Source organism: Borostomias antarcticus (genome assembly GCF_949987555.1).
Source record: "Borostomias antarcticus genome assembly, chromosome: 11".
Classification (NCBI taxonomy): Eukaryota; Metazoa; Chordata; class Actinopteri; order Stomiiformes; family Stomiidae; genus Borostomias; species Borostomias antarcticus.
In genome coordinates this window covers 7,552,249-7,578,169 of record NC_140244.1, presented here as the reverse complement: position 1 = coordinate 7,578,169, position 25,921 = coordinate 7,552,249, and the positions used below count along the sequence as shown (strand labels likewise).

The following is a 25,921-nucleotide window of genomic DNA, read 5'->3' as shown; positions in this document are numbered from 1 at the left end:
ACGACTAAGTAAGTCATTCGAACGAGATACCTAGGTCATTCGAATGAGATAGCTAAGTCGTTCGAACGACATAACTAACTTGTTAGAAAGGCGCGCTGGCAATTCGTTCTATGTGTTATGTTACATTTTAAAGTGTCTCCTACGCAATATAGAAGGAATGAATATGTTTTGAATAGCCTTCGTCAAATATTTGCAAAATACCAAACTATTATGCCTCTACTGTAGGTATGCAGCAGAAACCACATCCACACCCTGCGTGGGAATCAAGGAGAATCGCATATAGTATAGTTATATATTCACACAGACTGTGTATGCAGGAACATATATATCTTGTGCATGTACATATATATTGTGTACTCTTAGACTTACATAGGCCTACTTGTATAGTTATATGTTTATAGTTATATTTTAACTTATCTAGTTATCTAGTTTTGTTACCCTGTCTGTACTTTCCCCCCTGGGGATCAATAAAGTACCATCTTATCTTATAGCTCAAGCATAACTTTGGTAAAACGACTATGAATTCAAGCATTGTATGATAAAAATGTAGGCTATTAGCATATATTTATTTTTGTTTGTTAAAAATAGATTGTAACGAATAGGCCGATAGCCCCAGGACGGATGGTTGGCATAGGCTGGGGCGTTTGCTGAGTTGAGGTAGATTATCTATCTAGTTATATCTATTGGCCCGACTGTGTTTAGCCTTCCAGCCACCATTGGTTCGCCTGCCGCGCGCGCTCTCCAAATGCATACGTTACCGGTAACGGCATTTATATAGGCCTACGCAAAACATATACTTTACAGGCTACCAATACATCATTTCTGATAATTAGCCGAAGCCTTGATTGTCAAATTACTAAAAGTTGGCACGACAAATCAGAGGCATGAGACTGGCCGCAGCTGATTGCCTTAGTTTGCCACAACCATTAGGCTACATTACATTATTACACTACATTCATTTAGTCATTAAGCAGACACTTTTATCCAAAGTGAGTTAGTTACAATAAGTGTATTTATTGTAGGCTAGGTAGTCGAGCCCGAGCAAGAGATTTTGCATATCCATAGCTGGAGCCCAATACCCCGTTTCCATACAGCAGATACTTCGCAAAATGGATTGACAAAACTATCCATCTCTAATAGAAGTGTTTGACAATGTCAATGGCAGCGCAATGTCCCCAAAGTCAGTGCAATGCTAAGGATATTATAAGCTAGCCCTGCCAATGACATCATGTAGGCTACAGTGGAGAGCAATGGATATGAAATCATGGAACCTGCAATTTCATTTCACCAGAAATCATAGCGAAGTAGCTAGCTAGTGAACAAAGCTGGTGGTTTGTGTGAGGTTGTGGTTCAGTAGCTAGGTAGCTAGCAAGCAAAACTCCCATCTGTGTTTTGTTCATCCCTGATCACTCATCCTCTCATGTAATTGTCGTGACAGGTGAATAACGGTGGCATTGAGAGATTTTAATTATCAGGCTGATTTGCTATGCAGAATCTATCAATAAAAAAGGGAATAAGAGTCCAGCTTCAAATCATTTTAATGTAAGGTTTTATCAAAGAGAATGGCAAATAAAATTCACACCCACACCCTTCTGGTATCAATCAATCAATCAATCAATCAATCAAAGCTTTATTTGTATAGCGCATTACATACCCAGAGGCAACACAATGCGCTTTACAGAGAACAAGGGAGGTGGGCATATGACCCACCCCTACATATTCCAGAGGGAAGCAAAAAAACAGTATCACCTGGGGGTCAGATAAGTGAGCTGTAAAAATTTTTCCCTGACCCCTCTCAAGAAGGCGATCGAGCAAGCTCCTGGAGTATGTTTGTCTACCGGCTAAGAACATTTATAAAGCAATAAATTACATTAAATTACATTTTCAGAGTAAGAGAGGCTAAAAACATCATAGGAGAGACATGGCAAACACTTGTGTATGTCTGTGTGTGTGTGTGTGAATGTGCCTGGGCCCAGATAGAGGCAGGGGTAGGGGTAGGGAGGGGGTAGGAATGGGAAACGGACCCAGATTAGGGTGAGGGGAGGGGGATCTGAGCCCAGGACTGGTGTATGTCTGTGTGTGTGTGAGTGTGCCTGGGTCCAGGTAGAGGCAGGGGTCGGGGGTAGGGTGGGGGTAGGAAAAGGATACGGACCCGGGTTAGGGTGAGGGGAAGGGGGACTGTGCCCAGGCCTAAAGCCGGAAGTGGACTGGTGTATGTCTGTGTGTACGTGTGTGTGTGTTAACTAAATACTACGACATCCACAGCAGACACAGGGGTATCTATCGGACTCAGGGTGGTCTGCTGGTGACAGTGGGGCATCCACTGGACCTGGTTAGAAGATAGGAGGGAGAGAGAGAGGCACTAGGGGAGGCAGAAAACGGTTAGTAGCACGCTAAACCATTGAAGCAACACAGATGTCAGAACAGAACAAGCCGGTTTCAGGGCAACCAACTTCTGTACACAACTTGATATACATACAGTCCATAGCAGCATATATACCAATGTATACAGAGGATTCACAGGTAGGTTTGAGGCTGCCTTTCTGTGTCTCAAGGTCCTGGCTAGTGATTGTAGGCTAGGCCGAAAAGGTACTTTCTTGAGTATGAAGGTATGAAGATTATAAATTAGTAAGTTGTTTGAACGAGATAAACTTTGATAAAGCTTTTTTTTGTTACCCTTCAGGGCTTCTGTAGCCAATAGATTAAAAACACACTTTTTTGTAGTGGGTGTAAAAGCTGGGTTTTTGGATTCCGACCTAACTCCTTTTCTAGGCATTTAGGCACTCTTTTCTCTGTATTCCTGTGAATTCAAAGTTGAAATTCATTATCCTGTTTCACCCACACATCTGCTATGCCCTATTGCCAATCTACAGAGCATCTCAGAGACATTCCCAGTATGTTATACTGATTTCACGCCATCCAACAAAGTGTGTTACACTTGTGTAACATATCCCGTCTTCCCAGTTCATCTGAACATTTGCTCCTCGGGAGCTGCACTGTTAGCAAAGATTGGCCATACAACTCCTCTATCCACATCCATGTGTCCTTTTTCTTCTCTCCAGATCCCTCAGATAAGCTATGCCTCGACAGCCCCTGAGCTGAGCGACGACCGGCGGTATGACTTCTTCTCACGGGTGGTCCCTCCGGACTCCTACCAGGCCCAGGCTATGGTGGACATCGTCAAGGCCATGGGCTGGAATTACGTCTCTACACTGGCCTCTGAGGGCAGTTATGGGGAGAAGGGCGTGGACGCCTTCATGCAGCTGTCCAGAGAAGCAGGTGAGTGATGAATGTTGGGGCTGGGGGTATACAAGGATGCGTCATAGCCATACTGGAAGCTGCACCAGGCTATTGTTGTGACCAAGTTATTCCCACGTTGGACCAGGCCGCGCATGGGCAGGGGCGCGGTCAATTTGACTGCTTGGCCTGTTGGATACCTTGGATAGCTTATAATCGGTCATATTGTTCTTTAAATACTACTTTAAATATGTGTTACTGTGAATGCATGCCATTGCCTTTAAGGGGAGACACTGCAGTCAAAATTGTGTTTTTTCTTCCCAACACCAATTTTCAGATTTTTTTAATATTATTCTACTATAACATGTATACTATCACTACATTAACAGAGAAATGACGAGACTTGATTAAAAACTGCTATTTTTCAAATTGTTGTACCTGTGAAACAAGCATATGAATTGATAATGCTTATCTTTATCGGCCATTTTCTTAAAATCACGTTTTTTCAGTACCTGATGTCACTCGGTACCTGCTATCTCAAATTCCAGGGCAGGTGCATTCACTAAACTTTACATGCTGATTCTCAGATGTATTCTGCAAATATTTACAGCTGGAATTGTGAATATCTTGTTGTCTTTTCATTTTAGGTTGCATTTCCTGTCTAAAAATACGCCCCAAAAGTATTTTTAATGGGTGTATGCAGTCTTTTTTCAATATCTTTTGAAAATAAGCTTGTATTCACAAACCCAGCTGTAAATATTTAAGTTTTTAGTATATTGTCAAAACAAAAGTAAAACTTTAAGCCTGACTTTATCCATTGTTTAGATAGTAAGTACAGAAATGTATACAAATGTATGCATATTTAATGAGTTATTGCCTAATTTTCATACCTAAACTTTTTTGGAGAGAGAAAGTGTAATACAAAAAACATGTATCTTGGTGTGGAGATTAAACTAGTAAAAATTCATGAGGATATCTTTAAAGGGAAAACAAATTGTAGTGTCTCCCCTTAATAGTTTATAGGGATGTGTGAATGAATGCCATTGAAATAGCCAAATGTCTTTTTTTTATAGGGAAGCATTAATCCTTGTTTATATGGATACATTAATCTGGTCAATCGAACATGTTAATTTGAGTTTATAATTGGTCATATTGTCCGGTAAATGCTCCTTTAAATATTTGCTAATGTGAATGAATGCTACTGAAATAGCCGAAGCAATATTCATTGGAATGCCTTTAATCAAAGTCGTTCAAAGATGTTCAAATTGCTTGACCATTCATTCATTGTAAAAGTTGGATAAGCTAATAATCATGCATTTTAAGAATCAATGGATTTTCTGAATTTTACATAAAGGTTTGAATGGATGAATGAATGAATGAATGAATGACATCTATGATTTCAGGGAACCATGATTTATGCATTACCAAGGGACGGATACATTATGACCATTACCATCAACAGCAAATATGATCAACCTAAAGATAGCCTACCACATTACCACATTAGTCCTCATAATTTAAAGCGTTCAATTACACAGAGGTAGCCTAATGACTGCGTAGCCTACTGTCGATATAAGGATATACCTGTCAACATTGGGATGTGAAAATAAGGGAAATTTTCCAGCGCCCCGTCCCACCACCACCACCCACCAAACTCTAGTACCCCTTACATTTTAAGACAAGTGTACAAGAGACCTAAAACTAGTCAACCACTTACAAACTACAATTAGGTGTTCAGAATCTGATACAGTAGGCCTACCTTTATAATGCTTTGAACATTCCTACATTATATAGCCTAAATGAAACACATTTTAATTGAATTGTGATAGCACCAATGCCTGACAATCAATGACATTATAGGCCTACTGAAATAGGGTACTTTTTCCGCTTAGACTTATAGCCTAGGCTACTTCTCCACCTCGAACTTCACTTTTTCCATCTTAATAGCCTGTTTTATCTCTAGTTCCTGTTGTATAGAGACATCACATTGTCTACTCCAACCTGAAACTATTAAAAACTATAGCCTACATTATATATAATGGCAGGGATGCCTTCTCCGTCTTCACGTCCATCCATCTCTCTCGCGCTGTCAATTTGAATGAATCTCGACTGTAACCGGGCTTCTGTAGGCTACTGCCTGCCACTAGCCTCGCGTCACCATTGCCACCTGCAGTACCGGAGAGGAATGTTTATTTTTTATTTTTTAATTAAGGTTAAAATACGGGAGATTTACGGGAAACTACTTAAACGGGAGGACAGCTGGAAAGAAGGGTAAAATATGGTAGTTTCCCGGGGAAAACGGGAGACTTGACAGCTATGTTAATGGATGAAGAATGAATGTAGGACATTTTCAGGGAGCCGTGACTTGTGAGTTTTGGTGAGTTGGTACAATGACAACCTACATTAAATGCAATTATTTGCTTTGGATAAAGGTATCTGCTAAATGACTAATGTAAATGACTGTATTGAATGACTTAATTATAGATATAGCATGTACTGCCTTCCCCTCCAGGGTTATTTATGATCATTTATTCATATCCTGTGTCCTATGTACATAATCCATTTTATATTGTATAGAAAGGGTGGGGCATGAGAGAGGACCCATTGTGCAAGCTTTATGGGGAGAGGGTCACCATGGCACACATTCTGTCAGGCTGTAAAACAGCACTCACACAAGGAAGATGCAGGTGGTGCCATGACAATGTGCTCATGACACTCGCTAGCACCAGGGAGCAGGAGAGATGCAAGAAACGCCAATCACATGGGAAAATGACACCATCAATCAGAGAAAAGCCACCAACCACAGCAACATCAAGAAACAGCCTGCTACAAAAGGCCAACTCATGGGAAATTAAGGTAGACCTGAGAGGAAGGTTGCAGTTTCCCCAGGTTGTCCAGACAACACTGAGGCCGGATGTGGTACTGTGGTCTGAAGAGGTGAAGAAGATCATCCTAATAGAACTTACAGTCCCATGGGAAGAGGGCTGTCATCAGCAGTCAGCAGCAGTTGCATTGTGAGCATATGTTAGCCTTCTTACCACCCTTTGGCTCTGTGGAGCCATGAATGGAGGTGAAGTGGGATCCTCTGAGACATGAACAGCAACGTCGCTTACGAGGCACAAAGTATGCCAGACTGTTAGCTTGGGCTGTATGTCTGCAGGATGCCGTTTTGCAAGGGTGGGGTGTGTGGTCTTTGATCAGTGAGCGAGTCCACATACAGTTGGGCGGGAAATGGCAGGAAAGAGCGTCCTTCCATCTCTCCTGGTCTGGTGTCAGGTGAGTTCTGACTACACCCCCACCTACGTCAGGAGTCCGAGGGAGTCTATGCCGATCGATAGGTCTGAAAAGGTGACTTCAGGGATTGTGGGGTTCTGCACCAAATATGAGCTAGGATTGTCCTCCAGGGAGGGGTCAAGCGTGTTCAAGCAAGAATTGGTTTGACGAAGGATGTCTGATGGGACCTGCATGTCTCCGATGGTTTAGCCCCTTCCTCATTCAGTGCAGTTTCCAGTTGTGTCTCCAGATCCTTTGCCGTGTTGTGAGGTGTTGGAACCTCAAGGTCAAGGGTGTAGCACTGTGCTCTTGCTTCTGCTGGAGATGCAATGGGCAGAGGTCAGCGGGCCTGGGCCCAGAATGTAAGATGTTTGAAGTCAAACGCTCAAATCGGCTGAGCAAGTCTTTGCCCATGAGCATGGGCGTGGAGTCAAAAGGGTACACATAGACTGGATGTGTTAGTCTCATTGGCCCAATTATGAACTGCAGTTGGACCCACAAGGTTGGTGCTGACGGCAGAAAATGCCTGGATCTCAAGATTGCATTGTTGTGGCTGCAGCTTCCGGTTTGCCTGTCGGCCCCTCAATCAAGTGACCTAAAGATCATGTGAAGAGATCTAATTTCCACGGATACAGATATTTTTTATTATAATTTTAAAAAATAGTTTTATTGGGGTTCATACGGATTGATTTTCATAAATCAGGCACAATCTTTGATCCTTGATTACATGTGAACAAGGAGAAGACAAGAGAAGCAACTTGAGAGAGATATGAGAGAGCACTGAGAGAGAATCTGTCCCCTCCCTCACTTATAAACGGCAGGAAACTGAGTTGTGTCCTGTTTGCATGGACACCAACAATTGGTCAGGTTGATGGTCTGTGGGCTCTCATCCCCCACTCCCTTCGGTTCATAAAAGGGGAGCCAAGATTCTTTTAAGAGTCTGGAATCATCATACATCCCGGTTTCAACATGTTTATACATTTCCCCAACATGCATAATCAACTGCTTCATGCGTTTAGCTTCAGATTGATACCAAACATCTCTTTTTTTACTTAGCAGCATAGAGCATATTATATAGAAAACATAAGCGTGGTTACAAATACAATACATCAATGCCCATACTTTATTCCTAGGGCTTATTCTTGTGGTGTTTGCATCACATAGTAAGGAGAAAGTAATCAAACCTGTAATCGAAAGAATGTCAATCCTCTTTGTTTCACTGTGTGAGTCTGCTGGGAGAGATCTTTCAGGATTGTTAGTGCAACTAGTTTACTACCCCGGGTGGGGGGAGTGAAGAGAGGAGGAGTTAATGGTTTCACAAAATCCCATTTCAAGGGACCATGTCCTCTGACTAGAGAGGGTTCTGTCAGGTTTACTGTGAGTTTGACAGGAAACAGTCTAAACGAACCACGTTTCCCCCTGCGTGACTTCCCATTGATTAGTCACTGTGCAGGGGAGACAAGGATGTCCCTGGGCCTGAGCCTGGAGGCCTGCAGATCTTTATCAGCTTGCTTGAGATCACCAACATTCCTGTCAGTGAGATGGTCTCAGTATGGTCTGTATATTTGTCATGTCCATAATCTGCTACACCTTGCCAGAGGCCAATCAAAATAATTATTATTCTGTTTTACTTGTATAATAACTACTATTAGTTGTTTATAGTGTAATGCAAACATGTGCTTGTTAATTGTTTATTTGTTTAAATAGCCAAAATATATTCTTATTCTTCCTGTTTTACTGAGTGAAAGCCCCTGATATTGCATTATATGGTATTGCTGCGAGACATTGCACCGAGTAGGCATAGGCTGATAATTTGCTGAAACAACAGACATTGGAAATAGCCTAAATTATCTAATGGTTGGAGACATCTGTTGTTTTTACATTACTTATTTACAGGGGAAAATTGAATTTGTCTGTGTCAGCGGTCACCACGACACCCATTGTGCAGGCGATTTTGTTCTTATAAAGTTTAAATCCTTTAACAACTGGCCTTTTCGTTTAGTAAATTGATTGATTAATTGATTTAAAACAGATACCAAGCAAGTCTTATTTCAGTTTTCTATAAAATCATGCATATTTCAAAAGCATGGCACAGGAACAGACAGTCACAGGAATAACACAGTTGCGCATTTGCTGTGGTGCGGCTTTGACATGGAAGCACATGGATGGATTACTCTCATTATAATCTGTACAAATAGTACAATAAGGCAGGGGATTCAGCGTTTCTCTTACTTGGAAATGTGTGGATGATTTTGGCTGGGTTTGTTTTCTACTCAGGTTGTGTGTATACTATAGTTTCTGGTGTGTTTACGGTTTTCTGTACAGGTATGCATCGTGTGTGTGTGTGCCCTGGTGTGTGTCTGTGTGCGCGTGTGTATCTTACTGTGTGTGTGTGTGTCTGTTCAGGGTCATCTACTGCAGCCTTGGTAATGGTAATCCTGTCTGTATTGATCCTGGGAGTTGTTCTTATCAGAGGGCTCAGTCACCCCTCCACCACACACACAGGTGCTCGTGCGCACATACACACACACACATACAGAACACACATACCTGTACCCTCCTCCATCACAGATCACTAGGTTAATGAATCATACTGCTCTCCAATTGACGGTGCCCAGACAAAATATCGACATAGATCACTCATGCAGCAGATACATCATCAAGGTTTTGACTTGTACATAGGCGCTGATATCACAGCAAAAGACTTTTGTCCTTATGTGTTCATATCCAAAGCACTTTAAAGATTTTATCTTAAAATGTATCCACAGCTCAGTTTATCTTAAAAGGATTAGCCTAAAAGCTAAAGCAATTGCTATTCTCTTGTTCCTCTTGTCCAGGTGGGACAGGGCAGTGTAACATGCCATCATCTGTTTAGACGATATGCAAACTGGAGGGAGTCTGATGCTTGAATGTGTGGGTCCTAAGACTCCTAAAACTCCAACATTTGACTTTTTAACACTGAACGGAATTACATTTACCAGTATAGGGTTATTTGAACAGGGTTATAGTCGGCGAAAGATCACACTTCTAACGGTTTTTACTGCGCTGTAGCCTACTTTCATAGGTTAATTGTAGGGTTGGCCTATTGGGAGCAAGCACACACGTCATCTTCCACTCGAAATACAGTCACCAAATATTAAGGTAACAGGCTTCTTGGGAAAAATTACATCTAGCGTTTGTCTCCAAACTGACACAGGTAGGCATCTCTCCCATTCGAACTAGCATTAAACTCTTGCCTGTTAAAGCCCACTCACCTTGGCAGACTCATTTTCTTACATTTGGTCCTTGTGTAGTCTATATGGGTTGTAATGATTATGAATGTATCCCTTTGGAGCTTTGTTCCTATAGTCTGCCTTAAGCCTTCTGTACACTGTACGACTGAAAAAATCTTAGATCGGGGATCCCTTCCCACTTTACAACCGGGACTCCGTCTCAAGACCATACGACGTGTGTATTCACACTATGCGATTTGTATTCACACTATACGATTTCTGCCAGCCCCGATTACGCCCACGATTCATCTTGACTGAACTTCTACGTGATCTGCAATCTACGACAAAAATATCTGACATGCCAGATATTTTGTCGGGAGGTCGTAGCCTCGTCGTAGCAATGAATCGCAGATCGTATACCTTCTCACACTGTGCAACTTGCGAGTCCCGATTTTGCATACGATGAACTATGATTGTCTGCGACAACCCACGACCACCTTACGACCTCAGAATCGTGGGTTTTATCGCACAGTGTACATTTGGCTTTAGCTTCAGTCTGCTCAGCTGTGCTGTTCTAACAAACCCATTTACCGCCACACATTGTTGCCATGGACGTTGCATTGTGTGCCAAGCAAGGCTATGCTAGGTGAATTAGCTGACACTTGGTTAGACCTATGCTGCGCTAGGCTTAAGTAGGCTACTCTATGCTAAGATAGTCTAATCTACAGTATGCTAGGCTATGTTGGGCTGGGCTTCCATACTCTGTGTCCCTGTGTGTTTATTGATAAACCCATTAGGTCTGAGAGAGATTAGAGCAGACACAGCAGTAGTTAATATGGGCCTGATTTGCTTATTGGATTAGCCTGTTCTCCCAAATGAAAACCATTGGCTGTTTATTAGCATCTTTGCAACAGTAAACACATAAGTGACACAACACGCCGTACCATGGTGATAACTGAACTGCGGCCTGCGGAATCCAAAACATAAAAAAGGGAGAGCTGTAGAAATGATCCATCCCACAGAATTTCACCATCGCAGTATTTGACAGGGGAACCCCGTTGGAAATCTTGTGGGATTTCAGACAGGTGTTATTTCATTTTAGTGATGCACCAACGCCAGGTGGCGTATTTGAGCAGATTTAGCAGGCTGGGCTCACAGTGTATTTCTACTATAGTCTACAAATGATGACAAGCCTGATCATTGCATCATTAAATGTCACATTCTTTAATTTAAATGCTCTGTTGTAAAGCACTTTGAGCCAAATGTGCTTTACACATCTGTATCTGTATCTGTATGAAAGGTGCTATGCAAATAATGTTTTATTGTCATTATTACCTTGTTCTCAAACATATTTTTTCTCCATCTGGATGTAATTTAATTATTATGAAAATATCTATCTACAGTATCTCTCAGTAACTGACGTCGGGTCAAGACGTGGTGTCTGTTAAGTCAAATGCGCAAAATAACAGTATTGCCAACAATGGCTAAAAATAGCTAACTTGCCTAGAACTACAAAGATTGGGCAAAAGTGAGGGTTTGCATTTTGTTTCTGCAACGCCTTCAACTTGAATGTGACGCTGTCCCGAGCACCAAATCCCGAGCTCCGATACAAATTCGGAAACCCCGGAAGTAAATTTGAAGACAGGACATCAGCTAGTGTAGCTGAGCGCAGTATGGCTTCATCACGATACGAAGAAAAAATAAGTTTGATCAGAGGTGTGGATCCATACCAAATTGACATAGTCGCCATGAGTAAAGATCACTCATTATTGCCAATTATTTCCGGACATTGTGCATACAGAGCTGGCACAGTGGCAGGTTTGACAGTCTTGTACTAGAGGGGATTCCCTGCCTCATGTTCTCCCCTCCACTTCAGTGGAGAGGAAAAATTCTGTGGACATGAGTTTATTCGGGCTTTGCATCTTTTAGCTAGGTTACTACTACCACTAGCTAGATAAACCAGTCACTGTAGATGTATTCAGAGATCTACAGTAAGATAACAAATGAATGCAATCAATGTATTTTGCCATCTATAGTAGACTGTACTGTACCTGTCTTTCTTTCACTACTGGTATAGCCTACAGTCTAACTTTCAATTTACCATTCATTGAAATGTGTGATTAGGTGTGACGAGCAAGGAGCGGTTGAAGTTGGCGTGTGATAGATGGTAATAGACAGATGGTTCATCCAATCACCTGGCAAGTACTGTATTTTGAAAGTCTCTGCTCTTTTCCAAACAGTTTCCAACAGACAGTTCCCAGATGGTTACAGTATGTGAAGCAAACCATCTGGCGCATCAGGTTAGCGCACCTCCATTCATGAATTTTAAAGGAAATGAATAAGGATGGAAACATGCATTTAGATTCATATTTAATAAGATAACATGCAGAATACATTTTAGAGAGGAGCTGCATATTTTTGTAGGAATAGGGACACAGGTGGAATGCAATGTGGGCAAATTATGACATTTTAGGTGCTGCTGTTTTAGGGAGTAAGCCTATTTTGTATTGTTATTTGTCTATTTCTGGCCTAAAATACAATGGAACCCAGTAGAGGATATTCAATGAAGATGAATATTCAATGAATCACTACAGAATAGTTAAAGGAGTAGTAAAGGGAAAATGGGCTAAACATGCATTTTCCCTTTACTACTAAAACAGGGCTGAACATGCATTTTCCCTTTACTACTCCTTTAATTATCTGCAGAGCTGCCAAGCCTGTATGATGTAACATCTCTTAATGCAAGCTCTATAGGCTAGGTACTGGGTCCTATTGTTATGTATAAGATCTGTGGTACAGTATCCATCAGCTGAACCTAACAACTCCATTTACCCCAGGGCAGATTACCTTTTAAACTATTATAGGTAGATGTTAACCTAGTGAAATGAGACCCTCACTCCCCTCCATCTAGCAACTCTGTTGAGGTTCAGGTCTCAAATCCATAATTGACTCCCATCTGTATTAATCAATTTCGTGGCTAGGTTTATTATTGATCAGGCCTATCAAGCTTGTTGTACTTTATCAATTAGTCTAGTACTTATACAATAATGTCAGAATGAATCTATTGACACTTATGAAGGAGGGATGTTATGGGATATTGCACATTATACCCTGAAACAATGTCTGGCAGATTGTGTTCAGCCTGCTAATGTACAGGGGACGAGAGCTAGAAGCGCATGGGTGGTTATTAATCAGTCACTCACACTCCCACAGACCTGGGCTCAGGAGACAATTTGATAGCCTCCAGGATCCAATGCCAAATGTAGAAAGCTGCTATTAAGTTGTCTGGTGGTGGTTCAGCTCCAGTGTGAAGGCAGCTCAGCCAAGGAGGTTTTCACCATGCAGGGAGGCCCTTACCTCCACCTCCACTTCCACCTCCTCCTTCTCCTGTCCCATTATACAGACACTTTTAGCAGTTTCTCCCCAGCAGGGCTGCCACTGGTGCACATTATCCACCCAGGGAACCTGCCAACAGCTTCCCTCATTAGGAACGATTAGACATCCTTGTACCTGATCCGCTTCCTACTGTAACCTTTTGGATTAGAGAGGTTTTGTTTTTTTCCACTTTTCTCACAGAGAGAGGACTTGGGACTGGCCTTGGCTATTACAGGGGTAGGGTAGGGAAGGCATGCATATACTGTATCAAGGTCGACCCGACAACCCCGACCACAATGTCTTCGTGACGCTCCCCTCAGGCAAGAGGCTGCGGTCCATCAGGACCACAACTCCTCGCCACAGGAGCAGCTTCTTCCCCATGGCCACCAACCTCATCAACGAGGCTGGTGTCTCCTACTGACTCGACCGAAAACAATTTCCTTGTACTGTACAGTATGTTGAAAATCTTACAATGACAAAACAAATTCAGATTCTATAGTTTATACACAAAAATAAATGTGTATCACAAGTTTAAGAGAATACGGGATGCCCCCTAATTCTGTTGCCTTGTTTTGATATGATTTTGACTACATATATTGTTTGGGACATAACCCTGAAAGTAGAAATTGCAGGTTCCTGCACAGGCATCAGCCCATCACTCCCACTGACAGCACGTAGGCTTGAAGGGAACTCTCCCCGATTTTCTAGATGATATAACATGGGATTTATAGTTATCTCTCCCCAGTCCCAGTAATGTCCCAGTAATGTGTAGATCTAGTCTGCATAACTGCATGGATGTCACAGAATTCCCTTCAGTTAAACCAGGATAAAACTGGTATGCTGATCATTGGTGAAAAAATTGAAAGGGAGAAACTATTTGGCCACTTAAAAACACTGACTGAACACCAAATGCCATTCCAGAAACCTAGGTGTCATGTTTCATTCAGATCTTAATTTTGAAGCCTATATTAAGAATGTGACCAGGACATATTTTTTATCTCCCGAGAAACGTTGCTAAGGTGAAAACTTTTATCTCCCAGGCCGACACTGAAAGACTAATGCATGTTTTTTTTTTATCAGTAGCAGGTTAGATTACTGTAACACTCTCTTATCTGGTCTACCAAACAAAGCTATTAGCAAACTTCAAATAGTACAAAATGCTGCAGCACCTGTCCTCACTAATACCTGTCAGTTTAAGAATAGATTGTAGGATTATTTTATTCGTTTTTTTAAAGCACTTCATAGTCATGCACCTGAATACATGTCAGGCATGCTTTTACGATATACACCAATTAGGTCCCTGAGGTCGTCTAGCACTGAACTTTTAACTATCCCTGGAGCCAGGACCAAGAGACATGGGGAGGCAGCCTTCAGCTTTTACACCCCAGGCCTTTGGAATACCCTGCCAGAAAACCTAAGAATGGCTGAAACTGTGGGAACTTTTAAGCGAGATCTCCAGACATGCCTTTTTAATCTTGCTTTTATCATGTTGTTTTACTCAGTTTTAATATTCTTTTATTCTCATTTTTAATTGTATTTCCTTTTTCTCTTTTACCATATATGTTCCATCTTGTTTTATTTTATGTCACCCACTTTGCCCTCTCTGGAGGCATTCTCACTGTGACTTCAACAATTTAGCTGCTCTTGCATAATCAGGTGGTGTCTAAGGCAGATGTGTCCCAACTACTCTGTCATCTGCTTCTGAACAATACCAACCAACCCCCTATATCTTCAAACCACTGCTACAGCCACCATAGCTGCTAGCTCTCTAACCTCACCTAGAACTCCAGAACACCTTAGTGACGTATTGATGATAGACAGGTCACCATCGTGCTAGACTTCAGGGTTCATGACAACCAACGTGTGCTAGATATTGGTGTACCATCGGCCAATATTCCAAACATGGATCCAGAAGCATAGATCCTGTTATCTATGGAAAAGGAATAGGATAGTATTTGTAGTATTTATTATTGAGGTCTAAGAGAGTGGAAAAGAGTCAGTTTAGACTATAGGATATTGGGGCTGATCCCTTAGACTGTGACAGAGAGAGTGAGAGAGAGAGAGAGGAATCGTTCCTACAGAGGAGCCACAAATCCTAGGCTGGGGCCCAGAGACAAGCCGCAGAACTCTCTGACTTCTCAAATAGAACTAATTAAGAATAATATAGAAAATTATAGCTCCTGCGCAGCACTGGGTCGGGCCCGGGCAGAGTAAGAGGAGGAAGAAGACAAATGGCAAATATATGAGGGTCTAGGTGTACATATGTATACAAAAACTGGTGCATGCATACGTTTTCCTGTTAACTACAGTTAGGAGATGGAACAAGGTTTGAGGTTGTGACATGGCCACAGCTCTTTTCTGTCCTGGACACACAGTGAACTGCCTACCGACATCAGGGCTGCTCATATTTCGCCATAGGCTCAAAACTCACCTCTACTACAAGGATTGTCCCTCTTAAGCACTTATAGTTTTTTTAGTTATTTACTTTTGCACTTTACCTAAGCACTAGATTATACTCTTAGGGCCTGATCTACTAAGATCCCAAATAAAGAGCGCAAAATTGCGTGTGCAGTCCTTCAGATTGCACGTGTAGTTGGAATGTGTTTTGCGTGTGATCTATCAAAGATAATTGCGTGAATGGCAACAGGTGCAAAAGTGTGAAGAACACCCTATTTAAATGAGCGCTTTTGCGTGTTGTATCCCACAATTGCACCATGGAAGAGGAGCGCAAACGCAAAAGTAAATTTGATGCGACCAAATGTTTTAGTGGACGAGCTGGAGTCAAGAGGAAGGGCTGTAGGGGATACGCGCTTTCACCTAAATGGAACATGAAATATGAACTGAGATGATGCTTTGGTTCTGTTTGAGGAGCCAGGTTAATCGACTAAACATTAACCGAACCTAAAACGAAACACATCAGGAAAACATTGGTCTATATGACACTGGATTCCCCCCTCCCTCGGCTCACACACGCCCATTAATTTATCCCGACCCACACCTGGGGAAAAAAAATAAAAAAGTTAAACAGGCCTACCGTTGACTATGTGACGAATAAAAAGTTTTGCAAAACGAAATAGTTAAGCCTACTGCAGCACACAAACATAAAAAGAATAGGCCTACAATTATTCCCTCTAGCATGAGAGCTTGGCTCATAGAATCATAGACACACTGGAAATAACCCAGATCTCCTGTGTGGGAAAATTATAAGACTAATTTAAAACGAATGAATTAATACAAAATAAAGAGCACATAGTACACTTTGTAATTTTATGGACTCTGGGGAAACCAGCTACCGTGTAAAAGCCTTGCTTGGTTTCAATCAGTGCGTCCTGGGTACGGTGAAACTTTATATACTGGCCAATCCTGCGCAACATGACATCCAGTACTTGGGAAAGCACAGGTGAGAAACTGTTTTGGGAAATCCCAACACCGAGAGCTACTGTACGCTGGAATGAACCAGTTGCGAGAAAATGGAGAGTAGCCAGAACTTTGGTTATTGCAGGTATGGCATGACTTTTTCTTGTGACTGGCTCCAAATCAGTCCTTAATTCATCTAATAGCTCCAGAATGGAATTGCTAGATAAGCAATATGTTTGGATTATCCTCTCCTCTGACATCCCAAACATTGTCACACGGATGGAGAACACACGTTCTCGGCGTGCTCGCCTCCTTTGTCTTCTCCTTATAATGGCTGCCATGTGTGTGTGCGCAATTGCATGGAGCCAAATAGTACCTGCCCTTGAAAAGGTACTAAATTGCAAACGCAAACGCCACCACTCAATTAGCTTTCAGGCTTGTTAAGTCACAGTGTGCGTGCTACAATTACGTATTTGCATTTTCTCCTCCCATATTTTGCACGCTAAGGGACGCACGCCCCTTATTACATATTAATTTCGGCACAACGTACTAATTGGATAGCGCGTGTTAATTTGCGCACTTGAAGGACGCAATCCCCCTTGCACACCGTTCATAGATCACCTTGCATATTTCGTTGCGGGTATTAAGGCATTTGCACACATTTTAAGGCATTTGCAAATTTTTATACGCGATTACCTTAGTCACTTGTTTAGAAGGAGATGCAGTTGTGAGTTCTGGTAAGGCGAGGCAAGTTCATAGCACATTTCAGCATTTCAAAGTGCTTTACATATTCTACAGGTGTGCAACTTTTCCTCTGTGATTACGAATTTACTGTTACACATGTGTGGCTATTTTCTACAACTACAAATTTATTGCTACACATGTGTGGCTATTTTCTACAACTACAAATGTATTGCTATACATGTGTAGCTATTTTCTACAAGTACACATTCACTGTTACAGGTGCTCAGCATACATAACCACGGTTGATGAACACAATAGCCTAACATATAGCCTGTAACAATAACCATCAAACACGATTGGTCAATTACATAGCCTACAGTGTATTTATAGACCCTTGCAGCCCCAGAGACCGAAAGGCTATTCATTCATTCATTGTCAGATACATCAAGGACCCTCACCAACTAGTGGCCGAATCAAGTTTATAGCTACGCTGTGTTTATACGCTTTTAAAATACAATCTGAATTGGACAGTAACACACAGATGATAGCCAAGACATTGTTGAAGTGGATTAATTCGATTATTCACCTTATTCACTTCAGGTCAGTCTGACATAATTGGGGGTGCGGATGCGGAACTGCCCGTTGACTTCAATGTCAAAAGTTCACTGTAAAAACACCACTTCAAGAACCAAAATGGTCAAAATAACAGGTTGAATACACTATCGGGGTTACAAACTCATCATTACCAGACTCCGATTGTTTTTCACTGCTGTTGTTTTTGGAAATACATGGAGGTGAATGAGCCATAGTTAGCTGTCAGCTGCATTCACTCCCATGCATTTCCAATCCCCTACTCTGCCATCAGGGTGTTTTTGGCCTCAGCTAAGTTAGCTGCTGTGTGTGCTTCAGGGAACTTTCCCACTCCCAAGACAACAGTGGACAGCTTCACCTAACAAATGAAATGCAGGTAGCACAGAATAATGTCATAAGATACATGCTAAATACTCATCCTACATAGGACCTGTAGAGATGAAGAATGTTTCAGAGTATTATCCTTAGTGATGTCTTTGTATCACTTTCTTGTTATGTTATGCTTTACACTCCAAATAAAAATCACCTCCTCTGTGATGTACAGTAGTGGCTTGTCACCGCCAGGTAAGCGTCCATATTCATGGAGGTCCACATGTCAGCAGTAAGGCTAACCGCTGAGGCCTTCCTCACCTGAAATGAGATAAGAGAGACTTACAGTAAGTAATTCACAGGGGTGGGTGTTACATGTTACAGACAAAAGACAAAAGACAGAAGAGTGAGAAAAATAAAATCCAGACTCATCCTCAGCCATAGCCTTCTCTTTGGTGGCCTTGTACTTGGCCTCCACCATTTTCTTCAAGGCCTTCCTACTGGGGATGATGTAAGTTGGGTCCAGTAGGTTCACAAAGGCCTTGAAGCCTTCATCCTTCACAGTTGTGAAGGGCTGGACATCCTTCACAATCATGTGGACCAATGAGTCATCCAGTGTTTGTTCTGTCAGGAGGATTATCACGATATAATGTTTACATTTGTAACATGATGATAATGTAGGCTATAATTACATGGGCATAATAGGCCTACTGACGATTTACATGGGCATATAGTAATAATCATGAAATAATGAAAACTGATGGAAGTAGCCTACTTCGAGTGTTGACTGGATTGTCTTCTAATTGCTGCATTCTCATGTTTGGCATGGAGGTGCCTCAACATAGAAGTGTTATTATTATAGGACACCTCCTGAGGGCACAGCAAACAAACTGGACCTTAAAATAATGTAAATCAGTAAAATATGTTATATTACCAACATGATGGCAAATGACAATTCCAAATAAATGGTAGGCTATACTATTTACCTTATTGGGGGTAATAGTTCGAAATGTTCCCACACTCTGGATCGCCTCTTTCCACTAGGTGCCTCCATCATTGCAGAATTGCTTCCAAACAGATGTGCCACGTTGTCAGAGGTTGCGGCAAAACTTTAAAAGCTTTGAAAGATTTTCCGGTACGTCAGTGACGTTTGAAGCAACACCAAGCTTCAGACGTCATCAATCACGTGGTCATCGTTTTCCGACACAAGCTCCGGCACAGTGCGCTTCACATTGACGACACAAGCCCCAAAGCTTCGGTATCGTATGTCCCATCACTACTTACAAGTTTACAGACTTACAAGTTGGAACAGGACAACACCAGGGACAACGCACAGCTACAGCAAATAATGAGCAGACAAAGAACAAGAGGGGAGCAACATGTAGGCTATATATACAGACTAACAAGCCAGATGGAAACCAATCAAACAATCAGTGGCACAGGTGTCCTCTCAATCAGAGTCAATTTAGCCAGTTGTAGTCCTTGGCTGCGTTCCGAATCGCATACTTCTACTTCTTACTACCAGTACCTACTACAGCTGCCCTTAGAAAGTACGTACTTTGCAAGCAGTAGGTATCCAATTGGGACATACTACCTTGTCATAACATTGCGCCTTGAAATTTGCCCACATCCGTCGCTGTCCATAACGCGACATTCATCTACAGCTGTCACGACTTGCACATGTGACACACATTTCCGCTGCGCACAGGATTGTGGGTCAGAATAGCCAGAAAAGCCTGCTGGCTTGCATACTGCAAAATACGACCAGATGTAGTAGGACATCCTGGTATTTTTGCCATACTGCATGTGGCATACTATGTATTGGGACATACTACATCCTGTTTTTGCATACTATATAGTAGGGTAGTATGCGATTCGGAACGCAGCCCTAGGGTCTGCTATTGGGGTGGGGTTGCCAACAACAACGTCTCTGATTGGTGGAGACATTGCTGTTGCACTATATGATTGTCGGTAGAGTATTTTGAAGTTAGCAGTAGTTTGAGGGGACAGACTTCAAAATACTGTCAAACATAATGTTCACACTACATCTACCATGTCATGAAAATGTTGTCATTTTTTTTCATGAACATTGGACATTAATTGAGTGAGTTTTTACAGTAGCTGCATACAATACGAACATTAAATCAATTCAATGTGCTGTGGGCTCAAATTTTGATATTTCGAAAATAGATTGTTTGTGGAGGATAGTCTGAAGATGTAGTGTAGCAATTGAGGTGTCAATTGACAAAAAATGTGGGAGGAGTAGGGTTTCATAGGTTTTACAGTTTTTTAGAAAAACAGTGATGGGCTTCAAAATTCCTGCAAGCTCAAAGCATGTGGATGTTTCTGCAGACTTTTTTTTTTTTTTTTAAAGTTTGAAACGTTATACTGTCGCTATAGCGCCACCATCAGGACTATTGGCCCCTTATGCCAGTTGAGGCATAGGACTGGACCTATGTGCAAGTTTGGTGATTTTTCAAGCATGGGAAGTCAGACTTCCTAGGGAGAGTCAGAATATTGGCAAATGCAAGAGGGTTCTGGCAGCTGAGGCTGCCTGGCTTCTTATAAAGATGAGCTCTTTTAAACATTCTGAGAGTTCTGGAGCATGCAGGCATCTGTTTTCCAGGCCCTTCATTACTACCTCACTCGATGCGTGAGCTGATGACGAGCTGAAGTTGGAAGAAATGGAGGGAAGGAGAAATAGAAAGTCAGAGAGAGAGACAGACAGAGAGAGAGAAAGAGGATAGAACAGTAAGCTTCATGCTCTGTAGTTTTTAAGTCCAATGCCATTTCTTCTTTACGAGTCACTGTCACAGTCTGTTGTCTACAGTAAATGGCCAAGCTAAGACACGAAACATCAGGGTTTGTGGCCATCAAAGTCAGTGGAGAGCTCTGTATTCAAGCCTGTTATCAACACAGTGATGATGCACAGGGTTTGATTGAACTGTTTGGCTTTGGTCACAGATTTGTAGACAACTTTTAAATTGACCAGTGTGCATGTCGAAGAAAATGTCAATTGATATATTTCAGAGGAGGTTCTCTTCCTCTCTGCCCTTTAGCAATTTCCCTTCAACCTTTGATTCATCTGTGTAATCAACGTGACTAAGGATTAAACAGAAATCACACAGCAATATAGGCCTAACTACATTTGCGAGTGCTGCTTTTCCCCTGGGAAATATTGCTATTGACCTCTCCTATCCATTACATCCAGACATTTGACTAGTTATTTTCAATAACCTAAAATATCTGCTTTCATTCAGGGTGCCCGATCAAGGGGGTCATTCATTGACGTCACCATGACCTAGTTGCATTTGATTAGCACATTATGGGCGATTAGGCTACATTAGCAAATACGTCGATGTTGCATTTACAGGACAATACAGGCTAATCGATTGGGCCTATAAAATGTTCACAATGAATGGAGGCCAAGCAATTTGAACAACCAATTTGATTGAAGGAATGCCGATTAGGCATTCATTTGGCATTCATTCACATTTGCAAATGGCCGGACAATCCGTAGAAACTAGTAGCCTATATGCCTAAGTCTTTTGTCTAGGCCTATTTCATGTTCCAATGTTCCAATAGTCCTTCATCAGTTCATCAATTCATCAGTTAGTTTTAAGCTCCACAACTTTTACCAAGAGGGCAAAATTAAGTCCACCCATTCACCCAACTTTAAGCCTCGCCTACTTGGTTCACCGCATCCTCGGGTCGTTGACGGGCCTCCCATCTTCTTAAATGATTTTTTTTCCCAGTAGTCCAAACTCCATATCCAATTCTTATTTTTAATCATTTACTCACTCAATCATTATTCAATGATTACAGATCAGGATTGCTGACACAAACCCATTGAATAGCCTACCTCTCGTCATATTTAAGTCTCGTCATAACATGGGAGCTATAACGTCAGGGAACGGATGAGGGGTTTAACGAACTGATTATAAGGACTCTTTATTGAAACATTTGGACTGAATTACATAATAAAGTGGTAACTGTCGTCGGGTCTAGCTATATCTGTTAACTCATACGGAACAAGGTGTCGGGACAAGTAGGCCCTAGAGGTTTAATACAGTAGGCTAACTAGCTAGCAGAGTGTTCTCTCTATTCAAACGGGATCGGGAAATTATGTTTAGCGCTGTTGACTAGCCTACATATTTTTTTCGAAATATGGTCTCATGGGACAGCTCTTCCTGCTTCCATTAAGCACTCTATGGCATTCATTCACAAGATGATGGCCCAGTCCGATTGTCCACCCTTACATGAATTTGCATACTCTGGGACACACCCAGAGTCACACCTTTCCGGCCACGCCCTTGCCCAGCCATCAATAAATACTCTGCCTACAACAGTGTCTACCCTACAGACCCACTGACAATGAACACCAATCGTTTCTACAACAAGAAGAACCCAGGCTGCAATGCATCCTCCTCTTCTGACAACCTACCGAAAAGGCCGGCTCCAAATGCAGGGCGCCCAGCACTTGGCCCTCCTGTCCAAGCCGGTCCTAGCCAATCCAAGAGGATTTTGAGAAAGGTACGTTTGGCTCAGCTATTATACACAAAAAACAACCGTAATGTTCTCTATTCCAAGTACTCAACTGAGCTTTTAATGGCTGTTCTGCTTATTAACTGCAATATTCTGTGTCTGTTTCTTTTACAGAGAAGGACGCCGGCTCCAAATGCAGGACTCCCAGCACTTGGTGATGGTCCTACCCCCCGTCCTAAAAAGCGGACTCCGTGTGGGCCTACAGCTCCAGAAGAAGCATGCAAAGACACCCCACAGCGCCCTAAAAAACGGATGGTGGCAAAGAAAGCGGTACGTTTCTCTGTTTTCTCTACATTTCTAATCAGTGTTATTGCCAGGTAGTTTTTACATGTGTCGTTATAAATAAAACATAAAATAGCATACTGATTGTCTGAGGATACAATGTTTCTTATTCCATTTTCATTATTCTGGTTACAGGCAGTGACAGTGGCCTATCCGAGACCAATGCCACTCTCGAGCCCAGCAGTGTATGGTGACATTGTGGCAGAGCAGCTGCAGCGGACAGCCAGTGAGGTGGACAGCGTCAGGGCCGAGCTAAAGGCTCGACAGGCTGCAATGAAGGTGGAGCTACGGAGGGCCATGCAGGAGAAAGACAGAGACATGCAGCAGAAAGACAGAGACATGAAGGAGCTGCTACAGAAGGCCATGCGAGAGATGGAGGAGCTACGGGGGGCCATGCAGCGGAAAGACAGAGAGATGGATGAGCTGCGTGCAGCGTTAGCATCTGGCACCCCCAGCCCCCTGAGAACCCCTTCCACCCCTGGGAGCAACACCCTGGCGAGGCACACCCCTGGGACTATGGCACACCTCACCCCGGCAAACCTCACCCCCAGACACCCGCTGCTGACTGTCCCTTCAGTTCTCCCTGACATCCACATTCCTGACCTGGACACAGATCACTGCCGGAACCTCTGGCAACGGACCAACGGTCGTCCAGATCGTTATGGTGCCCTTCTGTTTCGTGCCATCCTAACCCGTGGGACTTATCAGGCCTGGGTGCGGAACACCAACTGGGATGGTTCACGAGGCAAGCAGGCCTTGCCACAGAACGTCCGGAAATTCATCACAGATGCAGTTCTCCTAAGATGCCCCACCTTCACCAACATGAAACAGCTGAAGAACCGAATCAACGAGATGTTGCGCTCTCGTCAGAGTTCTATTTCAAGGGCTCTTTTTCGCAGTTGAGCTGGCTGTATGGGGCAAGAGAGGACTGTAAAATACAGTACTGTATTACAGGATATACAGTATGCATTTGGTACTAGGATTAAGGCATTTTATTTTGTGTTTCTATATCAATGACATGCATGTGTGAAATGTTTTTGCAAATAAAAAAAACGGAAGAAAAAAAACATTGACCAACGGTATCTTATTTCAAAATATCTTGCTGCACTTACCATTTGTATTGTTCACGCTATAATGGCCATATGGTATTACCATACCATCTGAACACACCCTGTCCCCAGGAGAAGTTCTAGTCAGGTTTCATTGTTAGCGATGATTTGACTGTTCAATGGATATCATTCGGTCCTTGGTCGCGAAAAGCCTATTAGTCTACAGTATAACGACGTACACTGAAAGTAGGCTATACCAGTAGCGAAATAAAAGACAAAGTCTACAGTCTACTGTAGATATAAAAATACATTGATTGCAAGGTGCATAGCCTGAATAAAGGCAGAACGTGAGACAGGGAATCCATTCTAGTACAAGGCTACTGCGTGCGTGCAAGACTGAGTGCGTTCACATTTTCCATTTCCAAACGGTTTTCCACCTCACCTAATTTCGCTGTTGATTGGTTTCAGCTAACGTTAGATTATAGTAGCCTTGGATATTTATTTAAACCGAAAATGGATTTTAGTAAATTAATCATCATTCCATTGTTATTGCTCCAGAATCAAATGACAACCGCTTTCATGATACTTTTGATCCTAACAGAAAGAGAAATACATCTCTAAGTATCTAAGTTAATATAGGCATATGAGAACGCATCACTTTTTACGGTAGGCTAGGCCTATGCGTCTTGTAATTGTAGCCTACTGTACAACGTAAGGCTTAGGCCCTATTGAATTTCTTTTATAGCCTAAGTAGACAGTAGATAGACAGTTCTGTTCTTGCTGCAGCTTGTCTTCACCATGCAAGTATTTTTTGGGGGGTATTCTTCTGTGGACACTGCGAGGGGCGCCGCAGGTGGCTGTTTGGACGCCAGAGCGCGCAGCTCTTCAGCCAACTGGAGGATGTCGTGTCTGGGGAGGCTCTGTGTCTCTCCACCAGTCCCCAGCGAGTCCAAGCTCCCCCAATGAATAAAACTTATTTATAATAGCCTACAAAGCGCGAAACTGTGCATATAATAGGCTGTAGCCAGCGCGAAACTGCGCATTCCCTATAGCCGTTCATTGAACAGCTGGCGGCCGGTATAAATAAATAAAAACATACACGATATTTTGTTATTTGAATGATCTTGAATATATATATATATTCAAGATCATTCAAATAACAAAATATTGTGTATGTTTTTTTCATTTATAATTTAACAATAGGGGGTGCAACAGAACACAATTTTAGGGAAAGTCATTGACAGGCGGACTTCAATGTTTTATTAAAATATAGTTATGTGCAAATGAAAACCCACAATCGTCCTATGGACCTTACCCCGATTTTGGAAATCAGATAAAGGCGTTCACAAGACCATTTCAATAATCGCATTATTACAATTATCGGTTGATGTCTCACTGTCAAACCTGCCGCTATGCACAAGATAGTTAATGTCCGGATATGATTGGCAATGAGTGATCTTTACTCATGGCAACTATTTCAATTTTGTATGGATCCACACCTCCGATCAAGCTTATTTTTTCTTTGTATCGTGCTGAAGCCATATAGCCTACTGCGCTCAGACTTGGCTACATTAGCTGGTGCCCTGTCTTCAAATTTACTTCCAGGGTTTACGAGTAGCCTACCAGTTGAATGCGTTCCAGAAACAAAACGCAAAACCCTCACGTTCACCACATCTTTACTAACAAATATATTTACAATACTGTTATTTTGCGCATTTGACTTAACAGACACCACGTCTTGACCCGACGTCAGTTGCCGAGATAGATAGGCTACTGTAGGCCTAGATATATTATAGGTGTTCGTAATAATTAAATTACATCGAGATGGATAAAACATGTGTTTGAGAACAAGGTAATAATAACAATTAAACGTTATTTGTATAGCCCCTTTCATACAGATAAATTCAGCTCAAAGTGCTTTACAACAGAGCATTTAAATTAAAGAATGTGAAATTTAATGATGCTTCATTCGTAGACTATAGGAGAAAAACACTGAGCCCAGCCTGC

General features: G+C 42.1%; 1 protein-coding gene across 1 annotated transcript in view; it reads left to right on the top strand.

The window, feature by feature from the left end:
* grm7 (glutamate metabotropic receptor 7) overlaps positions 1–25,921 on the top strand; it is a gene marked incomplete at both ends in the record, with an annotated part of 314,459 nt that overhangs the window by 81,969 nt on the left and 206,569 nt on the right. The window contains one exon of the mRNA XM_084445591.1: positions 3,063–3,279. Within this exon, the coding sequence (XP_084301717.1) occupies positions 3,063–3,279 (217 nt within the window). The remainder of the gene's footprint in view (positions 1–3,062; positions 3,280–25,921) is intronic.